Source organism: Talpa europaea, assembly GCF_964194135.1.
Source record: "Talpa europaea genome assembly, chromosome: 16".
Taxonomy (NCBI): Eukaryota; Metazoa; Chordata; class Mammalia; order Eulipotyphla; family Talpidae; genus Talpa; species Talpa europaea.
In genome coordinates, this window is record NC_140084.1 from 40915476 (window position 1) to 40942810 (window position 27335).

A 27335-nucleotide genomic window follows, 5' to 3' on the forward strand; every position below is an offset into this window, starting at 1 on the left:
CCCGAAAGGCGAGGAAAAGGCGGGTGGCGAGAGATCCCCGGGCAAGGAGAAGGGGTCCCACCGGAGGAGGGGCGCGAAGGGGGGGCGGGGCGAGGAGCCGGCTCGGCTGGAACAGCTCGCCAAGGAGGAGGGGAAGGGGCGGGCGGAGGAACGGGGGCGGGCGGAGGAACGGGGGCGGGGCAAGGGGCGGAAGCAGAGCGAGGATCCCGCCCAGAGCGAGACCCAGGGGCGGGGCCAGGCGAAGGGGCGGGGCCAGGCGAAGGGGCGGGGCGTGGAGAAGGGCCCGGGCCCGAACTCGGACAGGGGCGAGGCTAGGTACAAGACAGGCTTCCAGAGCCCGGTCCGAGCTAGGAGAAAGGGGAGGTACGAAGGGAATTGGGGGGGCGAGGCACGAAACGGAGGCGGAGCCAAGCACAGAGGCGCACAGCAGAGGAGCAGGACCGGGGAAAGCGGGTGGGGCGCAGGCAAAGCGAGAAACAGGAATACTGAGCCGGCGGAGACCAAGGGCGGGATGCAGAGCAGGGGCGGGGCGAAGAGCAGAGGCGGGGCAAGGTTAAGGGGCAAAACGAGGAAACAGGGTGAAACCAGAAGCTGGGGTGAGGGCAGTAGCATCAGTAGGGGCGGGTCCGGGAGTACCTGCAGAGGTGGGAGCCGGAATAGGATCCGACGCGGGACCCGGAGTCCAGGCAGGGTCTGGAATAGAGGTGCAGCCCAGAGGAAAATCAGGGGTGGCGCCAAGGGCCAGGGCCGGGGCGGAGCCAGAAACAAGAGCAGGTGCGGAGACAGAAGCAAGAGCAGGGGCGGGGCCAGGAGCAAGAGCAGGGGCGGGGCCCGGGAAAAGAGCAGGGGCGGGGCCAGGAGCAAGAGCAGGGGCGGGGCCAGGAGCAAGAGCAGGGCCGGGGCCAGGACCAGGTGCAGACGCGGGGCCAGGAGCAGGGCCAGGGCGCGACTCTAGAGCTGCGTGGGATCTCCGAAGGCGGCTCCAGAGCGCAGTCTTGCGGTGGGTGTTGATCCCTGCACTATCCAGGTTCGAGCCACGTCGCGTGCTGCCTCGCGATGTCCGCTGCTGGCCCTCTGTGGCGGAGACTCGGAGTCCTGCGGGCGCTGTGGGCACTGCTGGCGGTGCTGTTAGCCCCGTGGAGACTATGGGCGAGGATAGAGGATACCCCACCGTGCAGCTGGCATGTTGTCCTAAGCAAAGTTGAGAGCGTAGGCAACTTCAGTGGAAGCTATCGCTTCTTCTATGAAGAGACCCTTGCAGTCATGGACATGCTGTTCAGATTATGGGTGACTGGACCTCTCCATGCCGACGAGGTGAGAGGACGAGGAGTGAGGGGAAACGGAGAGGTCTTGGATCCACACCCCACTGAGCTCTGGACATTTGCCCAACCTCTGCTTGCAGAAATACCTGGGCTTCCCTTACTACCTGAAGATCAATTACTCCTGCGAGAGAGAGGTGAGTGGGAGCAACGAGGGTGGGGATCAGTACGTATCATCTCAGTTTGCCATCACTAACACTGTAATAGTGGTGATGCCACCAGACCTTGGAGACCTGAAGGAGTCAAGGTTCCCAGTATCCTTCCAGGCACATAGTAGGTGCTCAAGTGAGGTTTTTGTTTTGGGGGCTTTGGGGCCGTTAACAAAGTTGAGATATAATTCATTATACTACTACTGTTTCAAATGTATATAATTCAGTTATTTTTTAGTATATTCACAAAGTTGTGCAGTCATCACCATCTAATTCTAGAACATTTTCCTCCCCTCAAGAAGAAACTCTGATTGTACCCCCATTCCTTTAGCCTTATAAGACCACTAATCTACTTTCTGTCCGTATGGATTTTCTTATTCTGGAATTTCATATATTTTTTTTTTTAATAGAGGCATGTTTTATTTATTTGTTTGTTTGTTTTGTTTATACATGCACTGGGTACAGTCAGAAGGGAGCAGAGCAGGCAGAAGGACCGAAGTACACTGCTGAGGGGAGCAGCGGGCGGCAGGAGAGGTCTGCGCGCCATGTGGGACCCTCCTCTGGTGGCCGGGGAGCAGCCGGGGATTGAACCGGCGCCGCAGAGGCCGCGGGCAGCTTTGCAACCCAGCGCTCAACCACTGCGCCACCGGGGAGGCCCTGGAATTTCATATTTAAATGGAATCATAAAATATGTAACCTTTGTGTCTGATTTCTTTCGCTTAGCATGTTTTCAAGGCTTATCCATGTTGTAGCATGTATCAGTATTACCTTTTTATGGCTGAATAACATTCACTTGCGTGGATGACCCTTTTGTTCATCCATTCATTAATGGATGCATACTTGGGTTTTTCCATGTTTTTCACTATTAAGAATGCTGCTGTAAGCATTTGTGTACAAGTGTTTGTGTAAACATTTATTTTCAGTTCCCTTGAGGATATACCTGGGAATGTAATTGCTGGGTTATGTGTTGACTTTCCTTCTGTTTTCCAAAGTGTTTTCCAAAGCACCATTTTACATTCCCATCAGCATCATGAGGGTTTTGCTTCGCCAGTTCTTGTTACTTCCCACTTTTAATTCATTTATTTATTTTAAAGATTTATTTATTTATGCATACAAGAACTGGGGTATAAGCCAGAGGCATGGGGGGTGAGAGGATTCACCAGAGGGAACAGAATAGGCAGATCCACTGAAATACACTGCTGAGGGGAGCAGCAGGTGAGGCAGGAGAGGTCTGCTGCGCCATGTGGGTAGCTCCCTGGCCGGCAGGGGATCGAACTCATGCTGCAGTGGCTGGTGATAGCTTGATCGTGCTGTCTTTAACCCCAGAGCCACCAGGGAGGCCCTTCCCATTTTTTAAATTACATCAACCTGGGCCTCCCCGGTGGCGCAGTGGTTGAGCGCTGGGTTGCGAAGCTGCCCGCGGCCTCTGCAGCGCCGGTTCGATCCCCGGCTGCTCCCCGGCCACCAGAGGAGGGTCCCACATGGCGCGCAGACCTCTCCTGCCGCCCGCTGCTCCCCTCAGCAGTGTACTTTGGTCCTTCTGCCTGCTCTGCTCCCCGCTCTGGCTCTGGTGAGCTCTCTCACCCTCCCGCGCTTCTGACTGTACCCAGTGCATGTATAAACAAAAACGAACGAACAAATAAATAAATAAATAAATAAAGCATGCCTCTATTAAAAAAAAAAAAAATCTCTAAATTACATCAACCTACTGTGTGGACTGGTATCTCACGGTGTCTTTGATATGCATTTCCTTCATAACTAATGATGTTGAACATCTTTTCATTTGCTCTCTGGCCATTTATCTGTCTTCTGTGGAGAAAGGTCCTATGCCCTTTTATTTCTTTTTATATTCTGGATACAAGTTCCTTATCTGATTGGATACAAGTTACTTATCTGATACATGATCTGTATTTTTATGATGGTGTCCTTTGAAGCACAAAAGTTTTTTTTTTAATTAATTTATGTGTACAAGAACCGGGATACAGGCCAGAGGTGTGGCGGGGGAAGGTGCGAGGATTCACCAGAGAGAGAGCGGGGGACCAAACAGTCAGATCAACCGAAATACGCTCCTGAGGGGAACAGTGGGCAAGTGAGGAGAGGTCTGCTGCACCATGTGGGCATCTCCCTGGCCGCCCGGGGATCGAACTTGTGCTGCAGAGGCTACAGATTGCCTCATAGGTTGTGTCTTAACCCCTTGCACACCAGGGAGACCCTGAAGCACAAAAATTTTAATGGTTTTCATAATTTTTTAAGGATTTATTTATAGAAGAACTGGGGTACAGGGCAGAGGCACGAGAGGGTGAGAGAATTCACCAGAGACAGAGCAGGGAGCAGAACAGGCAGATGGACCGAAAGCACTGCTGAGGGGAGCAGCAGGTGAGACAGGAGAGGTCTGCTGCGCCATGTGGGAATCTCCCTGGCCGGCTGGGAATCGAACCTGCGCTACAGAGGCTGCGGACAACTTCACAGCACTGCACTCAACCCGCTTTGCCACTGGGGAGGCCCAAAAGTTTTAATGTTTAAGATGTAATTCACATGCCATAAAATAGCACCCACATTTTCAATTTTGATGAAGTCCAACTTACTGATTTTTAAAAAATATTTATTTATTTATGCATACAAGAGCTGGCGTGCAGGCCAGAGGTGTGGGGGTTGAGAGGACTCATCAGAGACAGAGTGGGGAACAGAACAGGCAGACTTTCTGAAACACACTGCTGAGGGGAGCAGCGAATGACTCAGGAGAGGTCTGCTGCACCAGGTGGGTAGCCCCCTGGCCAGGTATTGAAGTCGTGCTGCAGTGGCTGCCGATAGCTCCATAGGTTGAGTCTTAACCCTTTGGGCCACCAGGGAGGCCCTGGTGTTGCTTAAGAAGTCTTTGCCTAGCCAGAGATCACAAAGATTTATTCCCAAGTTTTGTTCTAAGGGTTTAGTTTAGGTCTCCAATACACTTTAATGTTTTTTACATGGTGTAAGATAAGGGTCTGACTTTCACATATGAATATCCAACAATCTAAGCATCATTTATTGAAAAGATTAGTCTTTGCCCCGCTGCATTTTCTTGGCACCTTTGTCAAGAATCAGTTGACCTTAAATGTAAGGGTTTATTTCTGAGTTTTCTTCTCTTCCACTGCTCTGTCTGTTATCCATGTGCCAGCACCACACAGTCCTCATTAATCTAGCTTTGAGGTAAATTTTCCAGTCTGTAAGTTTGAATCCTCCAACTTTGTTCTTCTTTTTCAAGATTGTTTTGGCCCAAATATGCTTTTTGAGGACAGCAGAATGTGTGAAAACTAAAACTGAAGTTCTGGAGGCAGCAGAACTGGATTTGAATCTGCCCCCCAGAACAGTTTCTTGAAAAATCATAGCATAACAGTTAATTCTTTGGCCCCTGGAACCAGGCCCCTTGGGTTCAAATCCCAGCTCTGCTACATAAAAGCTGTGTGATGAGGCAAGTGACTTTGCTTCTCTGTACCAAGATTTCTGCATCCTTAATAAGCATATGATAATAATCAGACCCATTTCAGAAAATGGTTAAGTATGTGTGGGTATCAGCGTAGTACCTGGTTCATAGAAAGGGCTCAGTGAAAGCTGGCCACTGAGACTGTGACCCTGGGCGGAAGGTTTTACTCCGTACACTGTCTCTCCTTATCTGCAAAAATGTGACACTTTTGGGCCTCCCCTGGTGGCGCAGGCGGTTGAGCGCCGCGCTGTGAAGTTGTCCGCAGCCTCTGCAGTGCCAGTTCGATCCCAGCCAACCGCCAAGGGTCCCACATGGCGCAGCAGACCTCTCCTGTCTCGCCCACTGCTCCCCTCAGCAGTGTGTTTCGTTGGTCTACCTGTTCTGTTCCCCGTTCTGTCTCTGGTGAGTCCTCTCACCCTCCTGTGCATCTGGCCTGTACCCCAGTTCTTGTATAAATAAATAAATAAATCTTTTTGGGAAAATATGATACTTTTATTTATCTGGGCCTCCCTGGAGGCCTAAGGGTTAAGTCTCAACGCTATCACCTCTGCAGCCTAAGTAGAATCCCCGGCCAGGGATCTGACCCACATGGTGCAGCAGACCTCTCCTGTCTCACCCGCTGCTCCCCTCAGCAGTGTATTTCAGTCGATCTGCCTGTTCTGTTCCCCTCTCTGTCTCTGGTGAATCCTCTCACACCCCCACCTCTGGCCTACACCCCACTTCTTCTATGCAAAAAACACCCAAAAACACATTTATCTGTTCACTCAACACCGACTGTGAGTTAGATGTTCTTTTTTTTTTTTTAAGATTTATTTATTTATGCATACAAGAGCTGGGATACAGGCCAGAGGTTTGGGGTTGGCGGGGGGAATGAGAGGATTCACCAGAGACAGAGTGGGGAACAAAACAGGCAGATTAACCAAAGCACACTGCTGAGGGGAGCAGTGGTGAGACAGGAGAGGTCTGCTGCGCCATGTGGGCTGCTCCCTGGCTGGCCGGGAATGGAACTCATGCCACAGTGGCTGCAGATTGCTTTATAGGTTGCGTCTTAACCCTTGCGCCACCAGGGAAGCCCAAGTTAGATGTTCTTTTGCGGGTAATACAGCCTTGGGAGGTGGTTTCCAATGGCCAGGTTTTTCTTACAGCCCACCAGGGAGCAGACATCAAACAATTTATGAGAGTAAGCGAAGCCATGTGAAGAAAACCAAACGAGGTGCTATGTTAGAAAGAGGCTGTCGTGGGGTCAGCAGGAGTCATTGGGGAAGAGGCTTAGCAGAGATTGGAATGAGAGAAGGGGTGACTGTGGGGAGAGCTGGGAAAGCATTCCAGGCTGGGGGAGCAGTCAGTGCCAGGGCCCCGAGGCAGGAGAGAGGCTGGTTTATATGAGGAACCAGGAAGAGGCCCGGGAGGCCAGAGCGGAGCCAGCAAAGGGGAGAATGGGAGGAGCTAGGTCAGGGAGGTGATGGGATTTTTAGGGCCTCATGGTGCATAGTGAGGTCTTGACTTTCACACTGAGTGAGATGGAGCTTTGAGGAGGGACATGAGCTGCCCCAGGTGTTCGCGTGCTCCCTCCTGCCCTGTGGGGGGCCAGGCGGAAGCAGGGAGACATCGAGGAGGCTAATGAGTGTCTAGGCCAGAGACAAGCGTGGACAGGACCAGCGTGGTCATGGCCATGGCTTCCCTAACAGAGAGGAGGTCCCCACCCACCCATCCCAGCACCTGCCACTCTGGGACTGGAATTGAGGAATGGGGGGTTGGCGTAAGTGGCAGGAGTGGGAGACCCTGGCCAGGTGTTTCTCAGCGTGACCTCACCCCCCAATGGCTCAAGTGCAGTCTTGTCTTGGAGGTGCCTCCAAGCCTTTGCTTATGCTGTTCCAGGCACCTGAGACACCCTTCCCTTTGCCTCCTTCTGTCTCCAGTCTGCCCTTCCATTTCCTCCAGCCCTTCTCGGGATCCTGGCATCTCTGCAAGGTTGTCCCTGGCTACCCCTCTCCTAACCTAGCTCCAAACCTGTCATCTGGCCCCCGAAACCTATAGGCCATGTTCTCTGACCTGCCCACAGGGGAGAGTCTGTTCTCCCCACCCAACCCAGGAAGATAAGCTGCTAAAGGTGGGATCATGGCAGGGGGCACCCGGAGACTATCTTGAGGATGTACCTGTGGGGCCATCTTGCCCCCAGGTCTCCAAGGCCCTGGTCTTCAAGGGCCACCTGACAGGGCTGAAGCCCTCCGTGCTGGTCACCTTCCAGTCTCCTGTCAACTTTTATCGCTGGAAGATGGAGCAGCTGCAGATCCAGATGGAGGCAGCGCCCTTCCACCACAGAGGTGGGCCTTAGGGGTGCCTGGAGGGGGTCACAGGCTGGGAGGAGTGGTAAGGGATTTCTGGGGACTTCAGCGGGGCCCATGACCCGGAGGGGAGGCTGGTGGGGCTGAGGGGTTGTTGGGGGGGCCCTCAGTGGAGTTTGTGGCCTGATGCTGGAGGAGGCCTCAGCAGCTTCCATGCCTAGATGGGGCCACACAAAGTCCCCAGTGGGGCCCATGACCCAGAGAGGGGCCTGGGGCCTTGCAGATACCAATGGCAGTAGCTGTCCTGCCCGCCCATGACTGTGCAGGCATCCCTTAACAGCCTGTCCCTTTCAGGGGCACCTCTTTCTGCCCACTTGTGTCTGTGTAAGTGGCCTTCCCTCCTCTCCCCTTCCCATTTTATAATAAACCTGCCCTTTTGAATATAAACAAACAAACAAATAAAGGTACCAATGGTCTGTGGCATGGAGGGGGCTGCTAGGAGGCCCCAGCAGCCTCAGTGCCCACTGCCCACCAGGAGAGTCGTGCGACAACAACACGTTCTTGTGTGACATGAGCTGGTATGTGCCCATGCCCATCAGGAATGGCAGCGTGGTCATGAACGTGGATGTCAGCAGCAACGGCCTAGGGCCCTTCATTCCTGATAAAAGGTAGCCTCTCCCAAGCCCAGGGCAGGGGGTGAAACTCAAGGAGGGCCTTTGGAATCCCCACATTCCCCAAGAAGCCGGGAAGCGATCAAAGGGAGGCCAGTGGGAGAAGAGGTGCCTGGGTGGGGGTGGGGAGCAGGAGCCTTGGAACCCCAGCCCTCACCTGAGCTGGCCCCACACTTGCGCCAGGTTCCCCATAAACATCAATGGCTTCCTGCAGAGAAACAAAGACCAAATGCTTCACTTCGTTTTGGGCAACGAGGTGAGCACCTGGCCAGCTCGGAGGTAGAAGGTACTGGGCTGGGGCCCTGATGACTTCCCAACAGGTGGCAGGTACGTTGCTGTGTGCTGTCGCCCTCCAGGCTGCTGCGGTTGCCTTCTTCTGCTCAGTGGCCCTGTGAGGGAAGGTTCTCGCATACTCATTTTTTTATTTTATTTTTTAAAAAGGTTTATTTGTTTATGTATAGATGAACTGGGGTGCAGGCCAGAGGTCCGGGGTGGGGGGTGGTGAGAGGATTCACCAGAGACAGAGCGGGGAACAGAACAGGCAGACTGACTGAAATACACTGCTGAGGGGGGCGGCAGGTGAGACAGGAGAGGTCTGCTGCGCCATGTGGGTAGCTCCCTGGCTGCTGGGTGGTGGTGGGGGCAGTGGTGCTGATAGCGTGATAGCGCTGAGACTTAACCCCTAAGCCACTTGTCCTCAGTTGCTCAGCATAAGGAATGAGATTTGTGAGTGGGTCTGCCTGACACTGAACCCATATTTTCAATTCCTGTGCATTCATTCATTCATTCATTCATTCACTCAGCAGGCACTTAACTGAGCGCATTGTGGGCACCATGGAAACATGACGGTGAACACGCGCACACATCCCTGCCCTCATGAACTGACATTCTAGTGGGAGAAACAGATACCAAACCAGTAAACCTGAGATCAAGTCAAGTTCACAGTGGGTTCAAAGGTGGCCAGGGCTCGGGGGAGAAATCCCACTGAGGGGGTGGCCTGGGTCCATGCAGAAGGGGATCACGATGCTTAATGGAGTGGTCAGGAAAGACCTACTTGAGAAGGTTGACATTTGAGTAAGGCCTGGGAGGGGGAGAGGGAATCACGTGGATACCAGGGGAGAACATTCCATGCAGAGAGAACTGCCAGTGCAAAGGCCCTGGGGCAGGGCAGCGCCTGGTGAGTCTGAGCAGGGCTGAGGAGGCCCATGAGACCGAGAGCAGAGCTGGAAGCGGAGAGCAGAGAGTGTGGGGTGAGGTCAGAGGCACGACAGGCATATTGTGTGGGACCCTGTGGGTCCAGACTTTGGTTTTATCCTAAAGGATGGAGCCGTGGGAGGGTAGGGGAAGTGCTGAGCAGCCCCCCCACTCCACAGATCAAACTTGAGCCCCGGTACTTCGTGAATGCCTCCTCAAGGCCCCTGTGGTACACCGTGGACCAGGCACCCGTGCTAATCCTGGGTGGCATTCCTGAGCAGAAGTCTGTCCTTCTCACTGACAACAACTTCAATGACGTCTTTCTTGTGGAGGTGAGTGGCACAGGGCAGACCGTGGGCTGGGGCCTCTTGAGAGATGCTGGGTCTCAGGCCCTAAAACAGTGGGACCTGGAAGGGCTCTCCAAAGACATATTAGTCCCCAAAAGAGGGAGATAACTTGAAGGAAAGACAAGGCTGCTGCTGGACAGCCTGGCTTCAAATCCAGCCTGGGTTCCACCACCTCTTGGCTGTGTGATCTTGGGCAAGTCACTTCTCCTACCTGGGCTGCCAATTGGGCGTAATATTTGTATTCACCTCATGGAATCATGGTAAGGATGACAGAAGTTAGTAGCAGCTGGAGACAGAATGATGATGGTGTGGTCGTAGCTATTATTGCTTACTAAATCCACCATTTGTTAATTCTGAAATCCAGAAAGCTGTGAAAAACTGCATTTCTCCAGGTTTAAGGCTAAAACTGAGCTAAGCTAACAAAGGCTACATATAGTCTTTATTCATCTCATATAGTATTAGTATTTAGATGCTGCCCTGCAGAAATGCAAAGGAGTTTGATTATGGGGTGCTACCCCAGACCCCACTGAAAGTTTCCATGTGAATGGTATGTGTGCCATCTTACCTTTCAAAATCTGGAAAATTCTTTTTTTTTTTTAAAGATTGATTTGTTTATGCATACCAGAGCTGGGATACAGGCCAGAGTTGTAGGGGGGGTGAGAGGATTCACTAGAGACAGAGTGGGGAATAGAACAGGCAGATGTACTGAAATACACTGCTGAGGGGAGCAGTGGGCGAGTCAGGAGAGGTCTGCTGCGCCATGTGGGTAGCTCCCAGGCCGGCCAGGGATCGAACTCATGCTGGAGAGGCTGCGGACAGCTTCACAGACTGTGTCTTAATCCCTTGTACCATCAGGGAGTTCCCCAAATCTGGAAAATTCTGAGTTGTGATATGCATCGGTCCCCAGGGTTTCAGATTAAGCCTTGAGAGCTTCTGTTATTCTCAAGAGTAGTGTTGGAACGTCTGAAGCAAGTTGCTTTTGGTGGAAATGACATACGTTTGAGTTGGTGCAGCTGAAGGAGAAAGCCAACCCAGGTTGGCTTAAACAGGAAATGGATTTAGTAACTGCACCTAATACAAAGTCCAAGCATGGACAGGCATCAGGCTTGGCTTGATCCAGGGCTCAAATGTGTCCTCACATGGCTTTTTCTCTAGGGCATGAGTGGAGAGACCTAGCGTGTCTTCTTAAAAGGACACCAGTCTAGGGGACTCCCTGGTGGTGCAAGGGGTTAAGCGTCAGCACTATGAAGCAATCCACAGCTACCGCAGCAAGAGTTTGATCCCCAGTGGCCAGGGAGGTGACCCACATGGTGCAGCAGACCTCTCCTGTCTTACCCGCTGCTCCCCTCAGCAGTGTATTTCAGACAATCTACCTGTTCTGCTCCCAACTCTGTCTCTAGTGAATCCTCTCACCCCCGCTCCACACCTCTGGCCTATACCCCAGCTCTTGTATGCATAAATAAATAAATCTTTTTTAAAAAAAAAAAAAGGACACCAGTGTAATAAGGATTAGAGCCCCCCTCTTATGACCTCACAGGACTTTCAGTACCTCCTAAAGGTCCTATTTCCAAATGCATTCACCTTGGGGGTTAGGTCTTCAGTGTATACCTTGCTAAACAGGTGTGGGGGTGGGGATACAACTCAGTTCATAACCCGGCATATTGCCTATAAACTAGCAGTGATCTCTAGAAGCTTAATTTAGATTCAGTCTGTTAGGCAAGCCCCCTCCATGTGGTGGCGCTGTCACACTGTTCCTGAGGTGACTGGGGCTAGTGATAGTGGGTTCAGAGAGTGTCAGCCCAAAGGCCAGTTGTGTCCGAGATAGAATAGGATCGTTCAAACTGTGGCATGGAGGCAGTTTCCTACCCGTCTGTGACTGCATGGGTCTCTTTCTCTCTTTCCTAATAAAACTGTCCTTTAAAAATATGAGGAGGGGCCTCCCTCTTGGCACAAGGGGTTAAGCATCAGCAGTATGGGGCTGAGCGTCAGCAGTATGGGTATGAGTTCAATCCCTAGCCAGGGAGCTACCCACATGGCACAGCAGACCTCTCCTGTCTCTCCCGCTGCTCCCCTCAGCAGTGTATTTCAGTCAGTCTTCCTGTTCTGTTCCCCACTCTGTCTCTAGTGAATCCTCTCAACCCCCTCCCTCACCTCTGGCCTACACCCCAGCTCTTGTATGGCTAAATAAATCTTTAAAAAATAAATAAATAAAATAAAATATGGGGAGGGGACAATTACACATATGCCTTGAGCCAAGCAGAGTTTCTGTTGTATCCACATGGGTACAACCTTGACTGGTCTGGGGAACCAAGATCACTGGTGCTGTTGAGTGTGCTCTGTGCTGCCCCAGTGTAGGGAGCCGAGACCCAGCTGGCGCTGTCCTGCCTGCAGGCCCATGTGGAGAAATTTGGCCACCAAGGCGCTGCTGCAGGGTGAGCAGGGAGGTGCCTGGGGGCAGCTGCAGGGCCGTTTGAACCACTGTCAGAGCAGGCAGCCCCCTTCCAGGGCAAGATGTGGGGGCTGAGGCTGTGCCCCACCAGCCCACCCCGGACTCTGCTCCCCTGCAGTTGGGCATTGACAGTTGCTGGGTCGGCGCCTTCTACTGCCCCCACACCGCCTTCACAGCCACCATCTATGACACCATCGCCACTGAGAGCACCCTCTTCATTCGGCAGAACCAGCTCGTCTACTACTTCACTGGCACCTACAGCACGCTCCACGACAGCAACCAGGGCAGCGGTGAGGGCCGGCCGGGCCAGCTGGCGGGGTTCAGGTCTCCGGCGCGGGGACCTGGCTCTTGGAGCTCCAGGGAGGGCGCCCGGGAACCACCCACCAGGGTGCCTGGGTCTGGGACTGTGGGCAGTGCGTGGGGCGGGGGCTGGAGGGACTCCAAGGCCTTGAATCGTCGCTGACCACCCGCATGGGCCTTCTCCACCTTCTGTGTGTTGGGCAAGGCTTTCATCCAGACTTACCCTGGAGCTGTGAGCCAGCCGAGGGGAGAGGGAGACATCAGCGTGGAGGGAGGCCGGGGAGAGAGATGTGAGCATGCGCACGTGCAGCCTCCGGAGTGTCAGAAGCACGTGTCAAAGGAGATGTGTACCCAGAAAGGATTCAGAGTGCCAGAGAGAAAGAAACAGCGAAGGAGAGAGAGGAGACAGACAGACAGACAGATAGGTCTTTGGAGAGCAAAGCAATGATCAGAGAGGAAAGAGACTCCTGATTCAGCCTCGTTTTATTTTTTTATTTTTATTTTTTTTAAAGTTTTAGTATTTTTTTTAAAGATTTATTTATTTATTTATTTATACAAGCACTGGGTACAGTCAGAAGCACAAGAGGGTGAGAGAATTACCCAGAGCCAGAGCGGGGAGCAGAACAGGCAGACTGATGAAGTACACTGCTGAGGGGAGCAGCAGGCACAGCAGGAGAGGTCTGTTGCGCCATATGGGACCCTCACCAGCAGCCAGGGATCGAACCAGTGCTGCAGAGGCTGTGGGAAGCTTCGCAGCCCAGCGCTCAACCGTTGAGCCTCATTTTAGAAAAAATGCCACAAGCCTTCTTGTGGTTCATGTTTATACCCACCCCGCCCCCCCCACCTCCTGAGCCACCCACCCCTGCCACATGAGAGAGCAACAGGTCATAGAAACGTGACTCTGTATTTCACTAGTTAATGTGTGTTCCCAACAACTTAATTTCTCTCCAATTGTTAGGAATTTTGACTATGGGAGAAATCAAATTAAAATGGGCTCAGTCCAGAAAAAGGGAGTGTTTGTCAACCTAGCTGAAAAGACAAGGAACATGTGGGTTCCAGGCACAGTTGGATCTAGGGGCTCACTGTAGCAGATAGCTCAGCCCTTCCTGGTGCTGGCGAGGTGACTGCCTCCTCCTCCTGGCAACTGCAGCCTGTTCTGCCCTCAGGGCCCCCAGAAAGAGCAACTCTGTTAGCCATTGCAAGCTGGGACCACGTCTGCTTTGCTCAACTTGCTCAGCTCAGTACCAAACCTCTGACCAGGGCAATGCAAATATGGGGTCGGGCCAGTCTGAATCTCATGGGGAGATTGTGAGCAGAGGGGATTTTCTCATAAGCAACTGGAGCCCTAAGTCGGGTACCCAGAGACACCGCATAGAACAGCTGCTCGGCAGGGAGGACTCACACAAGAAAATGTGGGGGTGGGGGGGCCTACGTCCAAACGTTTGGGCCTCAAGTCCCCTGCTGGCCCTGACAGGGAGCTGGGTGCGCATCCTGGCTAATGAGTGCATCAAGAAGCTGTGCCCCGTGTATTTCCATAGCAACGGCTCTGAGTACATCATGGCCCTCAGCGCTGGCAAGCATGAAGGTTACATCCACTTGGGGACGATCACAGGTAAGGGTGCATTCTGGCAGCCCAAGAGACCCTTCCACACCTCACCCCCAAGATTTCTCGGGAGGAGGGTCTCAGGCTGGCGGGAGGAGAGCTCTATGAGGGGGATGATCCTTTGTAAGGGCAGGGCTGGGGCAGGGCTGTGTATCTTTTGTCGTGCATTTGGTTTCAAAGGAGGGAAGCCCAATTCAAAAGGAATTTCAGCATGAAGAGTTTGTGGACTGGTCTGAATGGAAAGACCAGGTGCCAGCTTCAGGCATGGCTGGATCCAGGGGTTGGCAGGCTGTATCATCAGGACTCTTGTCTTTGCCTTGGCAAAGCAGCATATGTGGCAAAATGATGATAGCTCAGGTTCACTGCTCCAACACATCTGACCCAAGTCACTGTGGCCAAGTCCTTTTGGCTTCATTTCTTCATCTGCAAAATGGGGCTAATGATGTACTGTTACCTACTTCACTGAGTTACTATAAGGGTGAAATAAATTGGCACACAGAAAGGTGCAGGGCAAGGTGTCTTAGGGAGGGGGGTTTTCTTATTAGCCCTGTGATTTGACCTCATTTTTAGGTACACATTGCTCTCATGGGGGCTAAGGATCACCCCCCTAGGAACTGGGGGATTCACCTCTCCCACCAGTTTGAGTCACCCTAAGAGAATGAGGGCAGCACTTCCCCATTAGCTCTAGCACAAGTCCCAGGGTGGCCCTGCTGGGTCACGTGTCCAAACTGACATGTGACCAGAGACAGTGGACTTTGACAACCTAGATGCGAGCGACTGAAGGCCAGGGGGTGAGATCTGCTCCTTGGGGCCCCTGGGGTAAGGGATGGGGAGGCATAGGCACTTCCAGCCTGGAGAACTGGGGGAACTGGCAGCCAGAGTGGAGAGGTGTGGGTGGGCGGGTACTGGATAGGCTGGGCCTGAGCGTGGACCTTGGCTCCTCCACAGAGGGCCGTGTGTCCTTCCAGTTGATACCCAAGGAGAGGAGTGTGTGCGAAGGGCTAAAAGGTATCCATCCCCCAAATGGGCCTTTGGGGGGCGGGGTGGGCGGAGGGGGTTTGTGAGAAAGAAGGTAGCCTTGGGAGAGGTCCTGGGAAAGCGCTGATGGTTTGGGGGTGGGGGGAGGGCTGGGCGTGGCTGTCATAGGAAGGACCTGGTTTGGAGGGGGTGGGTCCTGGGGTGCTCTGGGCCTCTCTCTTCCCCATTCAGTTCACAACTGCTCCATACTTTGGGCTGTGTACTCTGACATCAACGAGAAACTACTGCTGTTGTTGGAAACTAACAACTATACCGCTACCAACGATTTCGTAGTGGCCAGCTACAGCATGGGTAATCGGGGCTCTGCGGGAGGGCCTGAGGGCAGAGGGACAGGCACCCAGGCTGTGAACTGCATGCTCATCCCGCTCAGTCTGTTTCCAGCAGACAGGTGGGAAATGTTCATGTAACTCCTGGATCAGACGTAGCCGTGGAGAACGGGGGAGAGGCTTGGTGGGCTAGAGAAACTGGGAGGAAGTCAGTGTGATTGGCACAGAGGGTAGAAGGGGTGGGGGATGGGGGACATGAGCCAGAGACCAAATTTGGAAGATCCTTAAAGCTCGTGATGAGGAGATTTGATTTACCTGAAGTAAAATAAGTAAAAGAAGACTAGGGCCGCCATGTCCAGTTGCACAGGCTGTGCACTGCATTCCCTGGGAAGGAGTCAGAACAGCTCTCTGGGAGGCAGTGTCTTTTCTAGTCCACAGAAAGAAACTAAAGGCTAACAGGCCTTCCACGTGGGAAGCCTTTGGAAAAGTTGGGAAGCAGGTGTCTTGCTCAGTTTCAAGTTTTATAAGCTCAGGGCCTCAGATTTTGCTATGTTCTCCCCACCTCTAGCCAGTGATAACGTGTCTGCCCTCTACAGCATTCCGCCATTCATACCTGACGGTAGGAAGAGAAGGCGGAGTGGCCCTCAAAGGTGGGGGACTGGGAGGGGTTCAGGGGACCCCACCTCACTGCCATGTCCACTCTGCCTCTGCCCCGGCCAGCTCAGGACCTGGATTTCCTGATCCTGGGGACGGTGTCTTACACCACCTTCCCCATGGTTCCCAAGGGCATGTTCTACAATCCGTACAACCACCTGCTTTTCGTCTGGGGTAACTTCCTCCTGGAGAGGTATGGCCCAGGCGTCTTCTGCCCGCTTCCGCGTTTGGGTGGGGGCCCTTTAGGAGGTCACCAGGTCTTGAGTATGCCCAACCCCGGAAGTTATCAGGACTTTGGTGGGGAAAACAGGGTCGGGATAGTTGGGGCTGGGATGGGGGAAGCTAATACTTTCAAGCTGTGGGACCCTTTTCTGACACCTGCTATGAGGACTCCACCTATGTGAGCATGAGAAGGGGATTATCTAGGGAAAGGTTTTCACTCCTCGGGAACCTAGAGAACGCTGAGCCAAGCCCAGGGCTGTTGGCATGCTGCCAGGTTGCCCAGTGCTCCTCGTGTCTCCAGAGAGCTTGGCGCAGAAGTTAGAATCCCCAGTTTCCTTTGCTCGTTCTCACCAGGCCGGTGGATGACTCAGTAAAGGGTTCCTGTTAGGCTGGAAGTTTTGGGGGGGTAACAGACCTCTTCTGGGGCCTTGCCAGGGTGCCCTGAGTTCCCTTCTCTGTCTGCGCAGCTATAACAATAAGGACTTCATCTACCTGGCCGACTTCCCCAAAGAGCAGTCCATCAAGTACATGGTCAACTCATTCCACGGGGACATGGCTATTGTCACAGAGACCGAGGAGGTGGGCTGCCCTGCGCCTCTGCCCACTTCCTCTCTGCCCACCCCAAGCCCCAGGGGCCTCCCTTGTCCCCCTGTGGGGATAAAGGAGCCCAGGGGAGGGAACACCCTCAGGGACCCTGGGGAAGGGCAGCAGAAGCTCTCGGTGGAAATGACCCCTGGATCTCAAAGAAGGGAAGTGTCTTTACCCGATCCCCCAGCAGCGTGAACGCCCCGAACTCAGAGCCATGACCTGATATCCAGAGGGGGCTTCTTTGATTCCATCCTGCAGTTGTTAATTTCATAACTAGGGAGCTCTCCCTGTCTGGGGATGCTCCCTGTGTGGCTGAGTCTGTCCCCGACCCTGCCCTCACAGAGTCCCAGTCCAGCTGGCAAGGCAGACCTGATCCAGACTATGGTGGTGCAGACTGGTCAGTTCTGCCGTGGGGAGAACAGCAGCAGCTGATGCACACATCAGTCTGGGGTGTATCAGGGAGGGCTCCGTGGAAGAGGGCGCTTGGAGGGAGGACATTCTGGAAACGGGAGGGGATCCTCCAGGTAGAGGCCCAGGAAGAGATGAAGTTGAGAGTCAAATATATTGGGGTAACGTGGGTGTCCGAGCAGAGATGGGAAACCGAGCCGAGGAGGTGGTGGGTGAAACACCGGAGGATGCAGAGAGTGAGGCAAAAAGAGGGATCAGCTCTAGGAACCCCAGTCTTTCAGGATTATATATATTAGGAATGCTTAGGTTTCGGCCGGCTGCAAGAGTGAAGCAACTGATCATGGCGAGCGGGGGCTGGAAGCAGAGCAGCTTGGGTCCTGGGCACTAGAGAGGACCCACAGAGAAGGGGCGGGAGCGCACCTGGTTCCAGCTGGAGATGAGTGACCAAGCTTCACCCCTCAAGGGATGTGGCCATCACACTCAGCAGAGGGGTAGGTGGGGTCAGTCATCCCTATGGCGCACCCATACTCACAAACACCTGTTGCACCCCCAGATCTGGTACCTGCTGGAGGGCACCTACAAGTTGTTCAAGCTGTTCCCCTCTAGAGGCTGGGAGATGTATGTCCATCTCCAAGTGATCTCCCCTCTCTATGCTCGCCAAGAGACCATGGTCACCCTCTTCTACGAAAACAGAAAACTGTACCAGGTGCCAGGCAGGGGGCTGGGGGGAGATAAGGGGCAGCCTTGGGGTGGCTGATACCCGCTCAGCTGACCCTGCCTTCCCATGGCAGCTGGTGTACCTTGTGAACAAACAGCGGAGCTGGCTAGTCAAGAGGCCTATACCTGTGGCGCAGCTTCTGAACTACCAGCAGCTGCAAAACCCGCACGTCCTGAAGCGGAAAGGGTGAGGATACTGGATGGTGGCCTCAGGGAGACAGACCCTGGTGCTGCCCACAGCTGGTGGCTGCTCCACCAGGGAGATCGAGCCTTCCCCGGGGACAGCCTCAAGGGCTTGGTGGGACAACTCAGGGCCAATGCAAGCTCAAAGAAGCTTGACCCATTCTGGGAGGAGGGTGCATCAGGGAGGGCTTCAAGGAGGAAGAGGTGTGAGCCCTGTGAACTGAAGGGTGAAAAATAGGCCACCTGATAAGATGGAGCAGGTTGTTGCAGACCTGAAGGGGAGGTAGGTATAGCTGGAGTACTGCGATGAGGGCAGGGCAGACTCCCGGGGCTGGTGGTCAGAGGGAGAAGCTTGAACTTGACCTGGTAGGTCCTGGGGAGCCGAGATGCTGGGGAGGTCTATGTGACGTTGCTGTGTTAATAACCCATCCTGTGTCCTGCAGAGGAGCGCTGGGGTGTAGCTGGGGAGAGGTGGAAGGTTGCATAGGTGTGAGTGCCCCCGTTTTGCCGGGGCCGTGTAGGGAAAAGGCCCAGGACTCTAGTCCGAGGACCCCAGGGACGCCGGGGGCCTGGGCTGGCGGGGTTTCAGGGCTGAGTTAGATTTGGGTAGTCAGCAGAGTTGGGAGCCAGCCCCGCGGAGGCTCCCGGCGCGCCCAGCCCAGCACGGGTAAGCCATGCGCTGTCCCCCACTGCCGCTCCCCAGGGGCCACCTGACACTGTCCTTCGCCTCCTTGTGCCCCTTCACCGTCATGCGCCTGCTAGCCCTGCCCAACCCGCAGCGCTACACGCGCCTGGAGCACTACCAGGCGCAGCCGCCGCGGGTCCTGGATCCCCTGGGCTTCCACAGCGTGCCCTCGCTCATAGTCTACCAGGGCCTCGTCTACTACCTGCTCTGGATGCACTCCAAATACGACAAGGTGGGCCGCGGGCAGCGGCGCTGGGGCCGTCAGGTCCGAAAAGGGGCGCAGGGGGCCGAGGCGGCCGCGGTGGCTGGCAGGGCGACGGGAGCGCAGCGGAGCTGGGCAGCCCCCAGCGTCCCCGGTGGAGGGAGGCGGTGCCCTGGGGGCGCGGTGGAAGCCGGGGCTGGAGTCGGGCTTTGGGGAGATGGTCTGGCGGGGGCAGGGGGATGTCCCTCTAGGAGCGAAAGCGGGGCTTTGGTGAAGCGCTGCAGCGGAAGCTAGAAAAAGGTTCGGGGGGCCCCTTGCCCGGGGGGGGCCCCCCCATCCCCTCACGGTGCACACGGCCCCGGCAGCCTTACGCGGACCGGAGGCACGACGCCACCTGGTACTGGTGGAAGAACAAGTTGGACTTCTGGGTACGTGGCCCGGGGACGGGGGCGCGGGGGCTCCCCACCCCTCATCCCTGTGGTTGATTTTGGCCCCACCCCAACCCCCAGGATTACCACTTCTACCTGGCGAGCAACAAGCTGATGCCCAATAAAGTGCACATCGACACGATCGGCTACGAGAAGGTCTACGACCTCAAGGCCCAGCACCAGCTGCCCGAGCGCATTTTCCTGGACAAGGGCACCAGCTACAGCTTCTCGGTGGTGCTGACCGCCAGCCAGGAGGCCTTCCGGGCCAACCTGGGTCAGCGGGCGGGGCCCGGCGGCGGCGGCGGAGGGGCTGGGGGGCCCCGGGGGTGGGGCGCGGCCTGAGCCTTGGGGGCGGGGTCTGCGCCGGGGACCGCCCGGGTTAAAGCCGGGCTTGCCCCCTCCCCCTGCCCCGCGCAGACACCTCGGTGGACCTGGCGGTGGTGCTGGCCCACCCGGCCTGCATCGAGGCGGGGGTGAATCGGAGGTACCTTGTTAATCGCAATTCGGTGCTTTTTGAGGTGAGACCCGGCGGAGAGGGGCTGTCGAGGGAGGCCGGTGCTCTGGCGCGGGGTGGGAGCCCGCGGTGGTTTGGAGGCTCTCGGAGGCCCCCCAAGCCGCTCACCCTTCGCCTCCGCCCGCCCCAGGTCACGTTCAGTGACAGGAGGGTGTGCGTTGAGCAGGGCATCAGCGGACACCACCTGAAGAAGACCTCCATACTGGCCAGGGTGCGTGGCCCTCTAGCCTAGGGGAGGCCCGCGGGGTGCGGGGAAGGACTGGGTGCGGCGCTCACGGTCGCCCGCCCCGCCCGCAGGTGGTGGGCTCCTCCGGGCACTGCTTCCAGAACACGCCCCACGGGCCCAGGATGCAGGTATGCGCCCCTGGGTGCGGGGCCCTGCGCGGGGGCGGGAAGGGGCGGGTGTAGTCTCCGGGCGGGTTCCCAGCGCGCCCCCTGGCGGTGGCGACCCTAATCCCGTCGCTCGGGCTTCTCTGTGGTGGCGGCCCCGCCCGCTCCTTGCACCCATTCATGCGTTCAGCGGCCTGCGGTCTGAACACGCGCAAGCTGGTAGGTTCCTTCTGGAGTTTTTCTGCAGGAGGAAAGTAAAGTCACCCCAAGAAAGGGCTTTTCCCAGTTGGCACAGAGGCCCCCTGCCGGCCAGCCTGGCCTTTTTTGACAGGTGCCCTTCATCTGGGCAAGGGTGTGGGCTTTGTTCACTCCTTGGGGTCCTGGGTTCTTCTCATGCGTACCCACATGGTATCCCCTTTACACGGCGCAGACAGAGGCTCAGAGAGATGCTGGCAGCTCCTCGGAATAACCCAGCAATTAATAAGTGGTAAAGAAGGGACCTGACCCAGAGGCCTTGTTCTTACCCACTTTCCTCCTTACTCACCAGTAGACAGAACCTGGTCCTCTGCCCCCCCCCCCCGCCACCCCCCTCCCCACCCCTCAGAATGACCCAGGGCCCTAAAAACAGGTGTTGTACTAGCTGGGACTCCTTAGATTACCTGAGATAATGCCTGTCAAGTAGAGATAAGGGTGACTGACCCCAGCACCCAAGAAGGGTTCCCTGCACCCTTTGCCTTTTAATCTCAGGAGGTGAGAGTTAATATTCCCATTTTTGACCCAGTAAATCCCTTCTAGGAAACTAATCTGCAGCATACTGGAGCAAAGGGTCAGAAACAACTTAATATCCCTTAACGGGAGTGCTCAGATGACTCGTGCAGTGGAAAACTGCAGCAGTTGGAAAAAAAAGAGTGGGGAGGTGGGCAAAGATCTCCACATACTGATACGGAATGGTCTCCCAAGTGTATTTCTTCTTTTTTTTTTTAAGATTTATTTGTTTATGCATACAAGACCTGGGGTACAGGCCAGAGGTGTGGGGGGTGAGAGACAGAGTGGGGAACAGAATAGGAAGATCAGCTGAAATGCACTGCTGAGGGGAGCAGCAGGCGAGACAGGTCTGCTGTGCCATGTGGGCTGCTCCCTGGCTGGCTGGGGATCGAACTTGTGCTGCAGAGGCTGCGGATAGCTTCATAGGTTGCGTCTTAACCCCTTGCACCACCAGGGAGGCTCCCCAAGTCTATTCTTAAGAGAAAAAGGCAGAGCACAAAACAGTATTTGCACAGTATTGACCTGAAAGAGGCTAACTGAGAATATATTTCCTTGATTGCTTTTATTTGCAAGAAACATCTGGGCTGGACAGTACTCAGTGCTCACTGTGGTCCGTTGCTCTTGGCATGGAGGTGACACAGGACAGCTGGAGCTGGAGGGTGGGGATAGCGGTGAAACTTTTCCGTGTGTGTGTGTGTGTGTGTGTGTGTGTGTATGTGTGTTTGATCATTGACTATATTACTCACCTAAAATTTAAGTCTGAAAAAAGTCAATGACTTTTAGTTTCCAAATAGACAGGGAAACAGAGGCATTCCCGGCAGGGTGTAGTCAGGTACTGCTTTGTTGTCCCCTCAAGCTGGGCCTTTCCAGTTTCTTGTCCCTTCCTCTTCTCACCTCTGTGTCACCAGATCATTATTTGGAGGCCTTGGACTCTCTCTGGCTTCCCATCCTGGGGAAAATGTAGAACCTGGAATAACTGATAAACCGCGGGCTCTCGATCTGCAAATATTGGAAGCAAGGAAAGGAATTGACACTTAGTGGGTGCTCCAGCAGATTCTGTTGGATGAACAAAGGTCTGGGCTTCTCTGGGAGGGGGCCTGGGCTGGGGCTGGAATCAAGAGGTTTGACCAGGAAGGTCATTCATTCATTCATTCATTCACCTGCCACACTCCAGCACCACAGTGGGTGCTAGAATTACAGCAGAGAACAAGAGGCAAAATCCTGACCTTGTGAAGCTGCTGTTGAGTGGGGAGGATGCATTAGTTAGGGCTGCCATAACAAATAACCATGGGGTGGGGGCGTTCTTTACTCCCTGTTCTGGCGGCCAGAAGTCCCCAGTCAGAGTTGGTTTTCCCTCTGGAGGTTCTGTTCTTTGCCTTTCCTCCAGCTTCTGGTGGTTGTTGACAGTCCTTGGCTAGTAGACATACCATTGTGATCTCTGCCTGTCTCCACAAGAAGTTGTCCCTATGTCTCATCCCAACATCCTCCTCTTGTAAAGACAGTGTCACATCCCAGGATTAGGGCCCATCCTAATCTTAACTTCGTCACATGTGTAAAGACCTGCCGCGGACCAGCACAGCAGTAGACGATGAGGCCACCTCAGGGTTGAGAGAAGCGTGCAGGGTGGTCAGGGCGTCGGTGAAAGAAATGACAAACAGACACACTTCAAGAGTGAAAATCTGAGTGTAATTTTCTTTGAGTTGGTGACCAGTATATATATGTTTTCCAAAAGCATAGGAATGCTTTTCTTCACATCAGTGAAGAAATCAGCTTGCTTATAGGTTTAGCTTATCATTGACAGAGCAGTGATTTACATCTGGACTCAGGCGCATTCCTAAGTAGTTAGGCTATTAATTTTTCTTTTTATTTTATGTGAATACTTTTTGTTTAAACTACTCACTACCACTAAATTACTATTAATTAACACGGGTGAATTTTACTTTTCACAATGTAATATTTTTATCATTAAGATTAATACTAACAAGGCTAAGCATACAACAGAGAAATTATTAAGCTAACGGTTCTATTAATACACAGAGTTTAGTAACGTTTCATTTGAATTAGCCTAGTTATTAGATTTCGTATGTTCTTTTTTAATCGGCAAACCAATGACCTTTTTAGACAGAGAAAGAGAAAAGATTTTAGAGAGAGAGAAAAGATTTTAGAGAGACAGTTGTATTAGAATAAAGTTTGTGGGCCTTGAGAAGGCGAGATAAGTTTCCGTGCGGACAGCATTCCTGTAGTGGCTCCTGGTGGTCGTTATCTTTCAACTGGCTTCCTTCTTATCTATGTCTTCAGGGAGTTTGCTGTTCTCCCCCTGCATGCTGGTTCCTTGCCCAGCCGGACCTAGGGATTCCTAGAGGTCACTGCAGGGAGAGGTGCAGCAGGTATGTCTTCAGGGGGTTTTGCTGTTCTCCCCCTGCGTGCTAGTGGACCTAGGGACCATGGCGCAAGCCATTAGCCCTAAGGGTCACTGCAGGGGGAGGTGCAGCAAAGACCTTATTCCAAATTAGGCTGCCAGCAGGTAGCAGAGGGTTAGGACTTCAACATGTACGTTTTGGAGCACACAGGGTCACAACAAGTAAGATACACACAAGATAGTGTGTGCTAAGAGGTGTTGAGTGTTTATTTTTAAGGAAAAATAAGCAGGCAAAGGGCATTGGGAGGTTAGCAATTTCCACAGACTGGTTCAGGGGAGGCCTGGGGAGCAGGAAGCCTTTGAGCAAAGACCTGAAGGAGGTCGGGAAAGCGAGCAGTGTGGTGAGGTGGTGGAAAGGGCTGGAGATTCCTGTCTTAGGCTAAGGGGCAGCGAAGAGCCATGGAGCCTGGGTCAGGCTGAACACGGAGGAGAGAAGAGAGAGAAGGCCATGGGGACAGAGCATGTGAGGCCCAGCAGGGTTTGGGGCAGGGGAGGGATCCAGGTGTGCACAGGTCTCCTCTGGCTGCCTGTTGTGGGGAGACCCTGGGTGGAGACAGCAGGGAGGGAACTGAACCTGGCAAGCAAAGGAGTTGGGGGGAGGGGTGGAGAGTGGGTCTATTTGAAGTCTAGAGACTGTAGGATATCTGCATGCACTGGATGTGGAGATGAGAGAAAGATTTCCAGGAAGAGGCCAAGGCTTTTAGCCTGAAATGGAGGGGGGAGGTGCCATTAACCGCAGTGGGCTGTGGGTAGTGAGAATCTGAGCTGCCTGTTAGACCTGGTGAATGAGCGACTGACAGGCGGAAAGTCTTTGGTCCAGGCCTTGGCATGAGAAGTGCTTGATCTGTGGCCACCACCTCCTCTCTACAGTCACTGCCAGATGCAGGACACAGTCTCTGGATGTCCATGCCACTTGATAGTTAGGTAGAATCCCTGAATCCTCTCCCCAGAAATGGACCAGGGGCCACTCATTCTGAAGACAATGTCAGGAGGGTTCCCGGACCCATGGATCCTATCTTGGGCCTTACTTCTTCCTGTGTTCCATGCTCCCCCAGGTATATTATTTGAGAATTCAGGTCCAACTTCAACCCTTTGCAGTCTGACGAAGCGCTGGCACGTCCAGAGGTTTAGGGGTGGAGGTTTTGTATGTCTCATCTGGAGGCAGTTGGAGCAGCCCATCTCAGATCTAACCCCAGCTCTACCTCTTACTGGCTGTGTGATAATAAGTGTCTTGACCTCTCTGTGCCTCACTTTTGCCTTCTCTTACTTGGAGATCTTTTACATTGTCTCTCTACCACGCAAGGCTGTTGAGGGGATTAAATGGGTGTGAATACCTATAGCCCTTAGACTGTCAGCCAGCGCCTTGCCAGCACTCAGAGCCACCTGAGTGAACTTCAATAGAGTATCGTTTTCTCCGTGATGGGGGCCTGGCCCTCTGTGGTGAGGAGCCTGGCAGGTAGCTGGGTGTGTAGCAGGAGGGGTGTCTTCGCCAGCTCCCCAACCCCACTGGAGGCTTTTCCCCTCCCGCTCAGGGCAACCTGATGCTGCCCATACTAATCGGCTGCCCGCCGGGCAAGCGTCTGGCCTTCGACATCTCCTACACGCTGCAGTACAACCGCCATCAAAACAAAAAGTATTTCGATTGCGTGAAACCCGACCCTGAGATGCCCTGCTTCATCTTCCGCGACAGTGCGTGACCCGCCCAGGCCACTGGACTGCCCGCCATAGCCCCGCCCCCAGCCTCTTCACCCCCTCCTGACACCCCACCCCCTCCCCCCTTGCTCCTTCCTCTGTCCTCCAGCCGAGCTAATTTCCTCTCCTGAGCCCCATCCTCTCCAAACCCACAGTCTTCTACCCTTTCTTCTTGATCCAAGATTTGGTGACGGGAGAGTCTGGCAGTTTTCAGGGCAGGTAAAGACCTGGTTGACAGGAGGGGGCGGGTGGCGAGGGTGGGGGTGGTGGAGAGGACCCGCGCCTGTGCTCCCCGCAGCTACGTGCTGAAGGTGGTGGGCGGCGGGCCCACGATCAACAACATCACGGACTACAGCGAGGAGGAGATCTACCGCTACAACAGCCCCCTGGACAAGTAAGCCCAGTGGGTGCCCATCGCGGCCCTCCTGCATTCGCAGGCCCCTCCAGCTTTCCAGCCACAGACCTCTCCCTGGGAGCCCGCCCCACCCACTTCACGTCTATGCCCCCGCCCCTTCAGGTCTCTGGTCCCACCCACCCCGCAGGGTTCCCCCCCACCCTTCCTGACACTTCGCTCTGTGCAGCTGAGGGCCCGCCCTCTCTGCCAGCACTTTGCCCTGAGGTTCTGCTGTGCTGCAGGTCCCACAGCCTCATCTGGACCTCCACAAAGAACAAAACCTCCACCGACGACATGGCCTTCACCATCATGTCTCATAAGAACCCTGGCATGCAGTGAGTGCACCGCCAGGCTGCAGGCCCTCTTTTCCCCCAACTGCCCACTTCTGTCAGGCCTGCCCATCCCGTCTGCCAAGGAGGGTGGGGGGGGTGGGGTGGGGGGTGGGGGTCACCTTGATCCCTGAGTCACACTTGACATCCTTTGTGTTCTTCAAATGGGGCTGATCTTTCCATAAGCTAGACCCTCTGTCTGCAGAGCTCGTTCCTCTTCCTCTTTCTTCCAGCCTTTAGTTCAGGTGCTCCTTGATCAAGGAAGACTTTCCCAACTCTTGTGGATAGGACATTTGGCTCTCATCCTGCTCCTGCTGTGCTTCCCCAGTGCACGCCCCAAGTCCCCACTTGTGGCCCGTTGTCCCAGCTCTCTCCCTTCTGCCTGTGGTGTGTGCGCCCAGATCCCAACTTGTTTGACCCCTCTGGGCTGGCACTGTGTGGTGTGGGCTCTGTCTCCCTTACAGGTCTGAATGGACTGACCATAGTGTTTGTTGACTTAAACAACGAAAAACAGATTAGTTCACACATGGTAGGCGCTGCCTGATACTTAAATGGAGGTATTAATGAATGAGTAGAACAAAGAGCAACAAATTCGTACATTAGGGCTCGCTCAATAACTATTTGATTCAATGAAAAGTAGAAAATGATGCCTCGGGCAAATGAAGAGGGTGAATGAATGAGCAAGTTTACCAACTTGCAGTCTTATCAGTCTGTGTTTACTGGATGAATGAATTCATGGAAGAATAAATGAATGAAGATATGACTTTGTACCTAGTAGGTCTCAAGCTATCTTTGTGAGATGAAGGAATGAAGGCAGCAGGGATGAGAGAGGAGTTGGCACATATGGGTATGCAATCCTTAATCTAGGTGAATGCATAATAATGGAAGTATTGACAGATGGAGGTGTAGAGGCAGGAGAAGTAGGTCACATGGTAAGCACTCGGTCATCCTTATTGGATGAACAGATGAAGGGGTGAATGAGGGAAGATGGTATGAAATTGCACCTAGTAGATATTCACCCAGAGTCGGGGAGAGGGCAGAATCAGGTTGACCTGTATAGCCCAAGTAACCGAATTCGATCCCCCTAGGTGGCTGTGTCGGGAGAATTCTCCATGCCATGACACCGTTCCCAATAGCATCTACGCGCCAGAATTCTTCTTCAAGATATTAGTAAGCAATAGGTAAGCCAGACATGTGGCCCTGGTGGATTTGGGGGTTTCTTGGTGGGGTGCCTGACTACATCCCCAATTCTAAACTCCATCCTTTACCAGAGGTGTGGACAAGAGCACATACTGTGACTACCAGCTCATTTTCCTACTGCATATCCATGGGCTCCCACTCAGTAACTGGCGGGCCCTCCTCATCTTCCTGGTGAGTGGGCTGCCCGGGAGCTGCCCTGCTGGGAGGTGGGGGCCCCCAGGCTGCTCACCTACACCTGTTGTGTGGTGCCTGCATAGGTGTCAACCGGTATATTTGTCGGCCTGCTGATCCTCTACGTCATCTACATATGCGTCTTGTTGCCCCTTATGGTGAAGGCCTGCAACTTCCTTCGCTGGAAAATCAACAACCTCATTACCTCAGAATCCTTCTACACCTACACCTCCTCTTCCAGAAAATTATATATGTCCTCTAGGTCCAGATCTAGGTTAAGCTATAGCAACACCCAAGTTATCCCCAGGATGCCACAGCAGAGCCAGCCTGAGAAAACTGTGAAGGTGATGTAG

General features: G+C 54.1%; 1 protein-coding gene across 1 annotated transcript; it reads left to right on the forward strand.

Moving 5' to 3' along the window:
* Positions 1 to 1056: 1056 nt before the first annotated feature.
* On the forward strand, positions 1057 to 27335 carry CATSPERG (cation channel sperm associated auxiliary subunit gamma; the record flags this gene model as incomplete). Its single annotated transcript, XM_084256900.1, is given in 28 exon segments — positions 1057 to 1332; positions 1334 to 1456; positions 7108 to 7252; positions 7752 to 7881; positions 8068 to 8140; positions 9258 to 9410; positions 11993 to 12164; positions 13649 to 13786; positions 14726 to 14785; positions 14987 to 15106; positions 15650 to 15700; positions 15802 to 15928; positions 16425 to 16536; positions 17507 to 17659; positions 17745 to 17857; positions 18557 to 18770; positions 19106 to 19168; positions 19250 to 19442; positions 19586 to 19686; positions 19813 to 19893; positions 19980 to 20036; positions 24729 to 24885; positions 25044 to 25107; positions 25187 to 25282; positions 25525 to 25617; positions 26700 to 26792; positions 26883 to 26982; positions 27069 to 27335. Coding segments are annotated over 28 exon segments (3525 nt in total).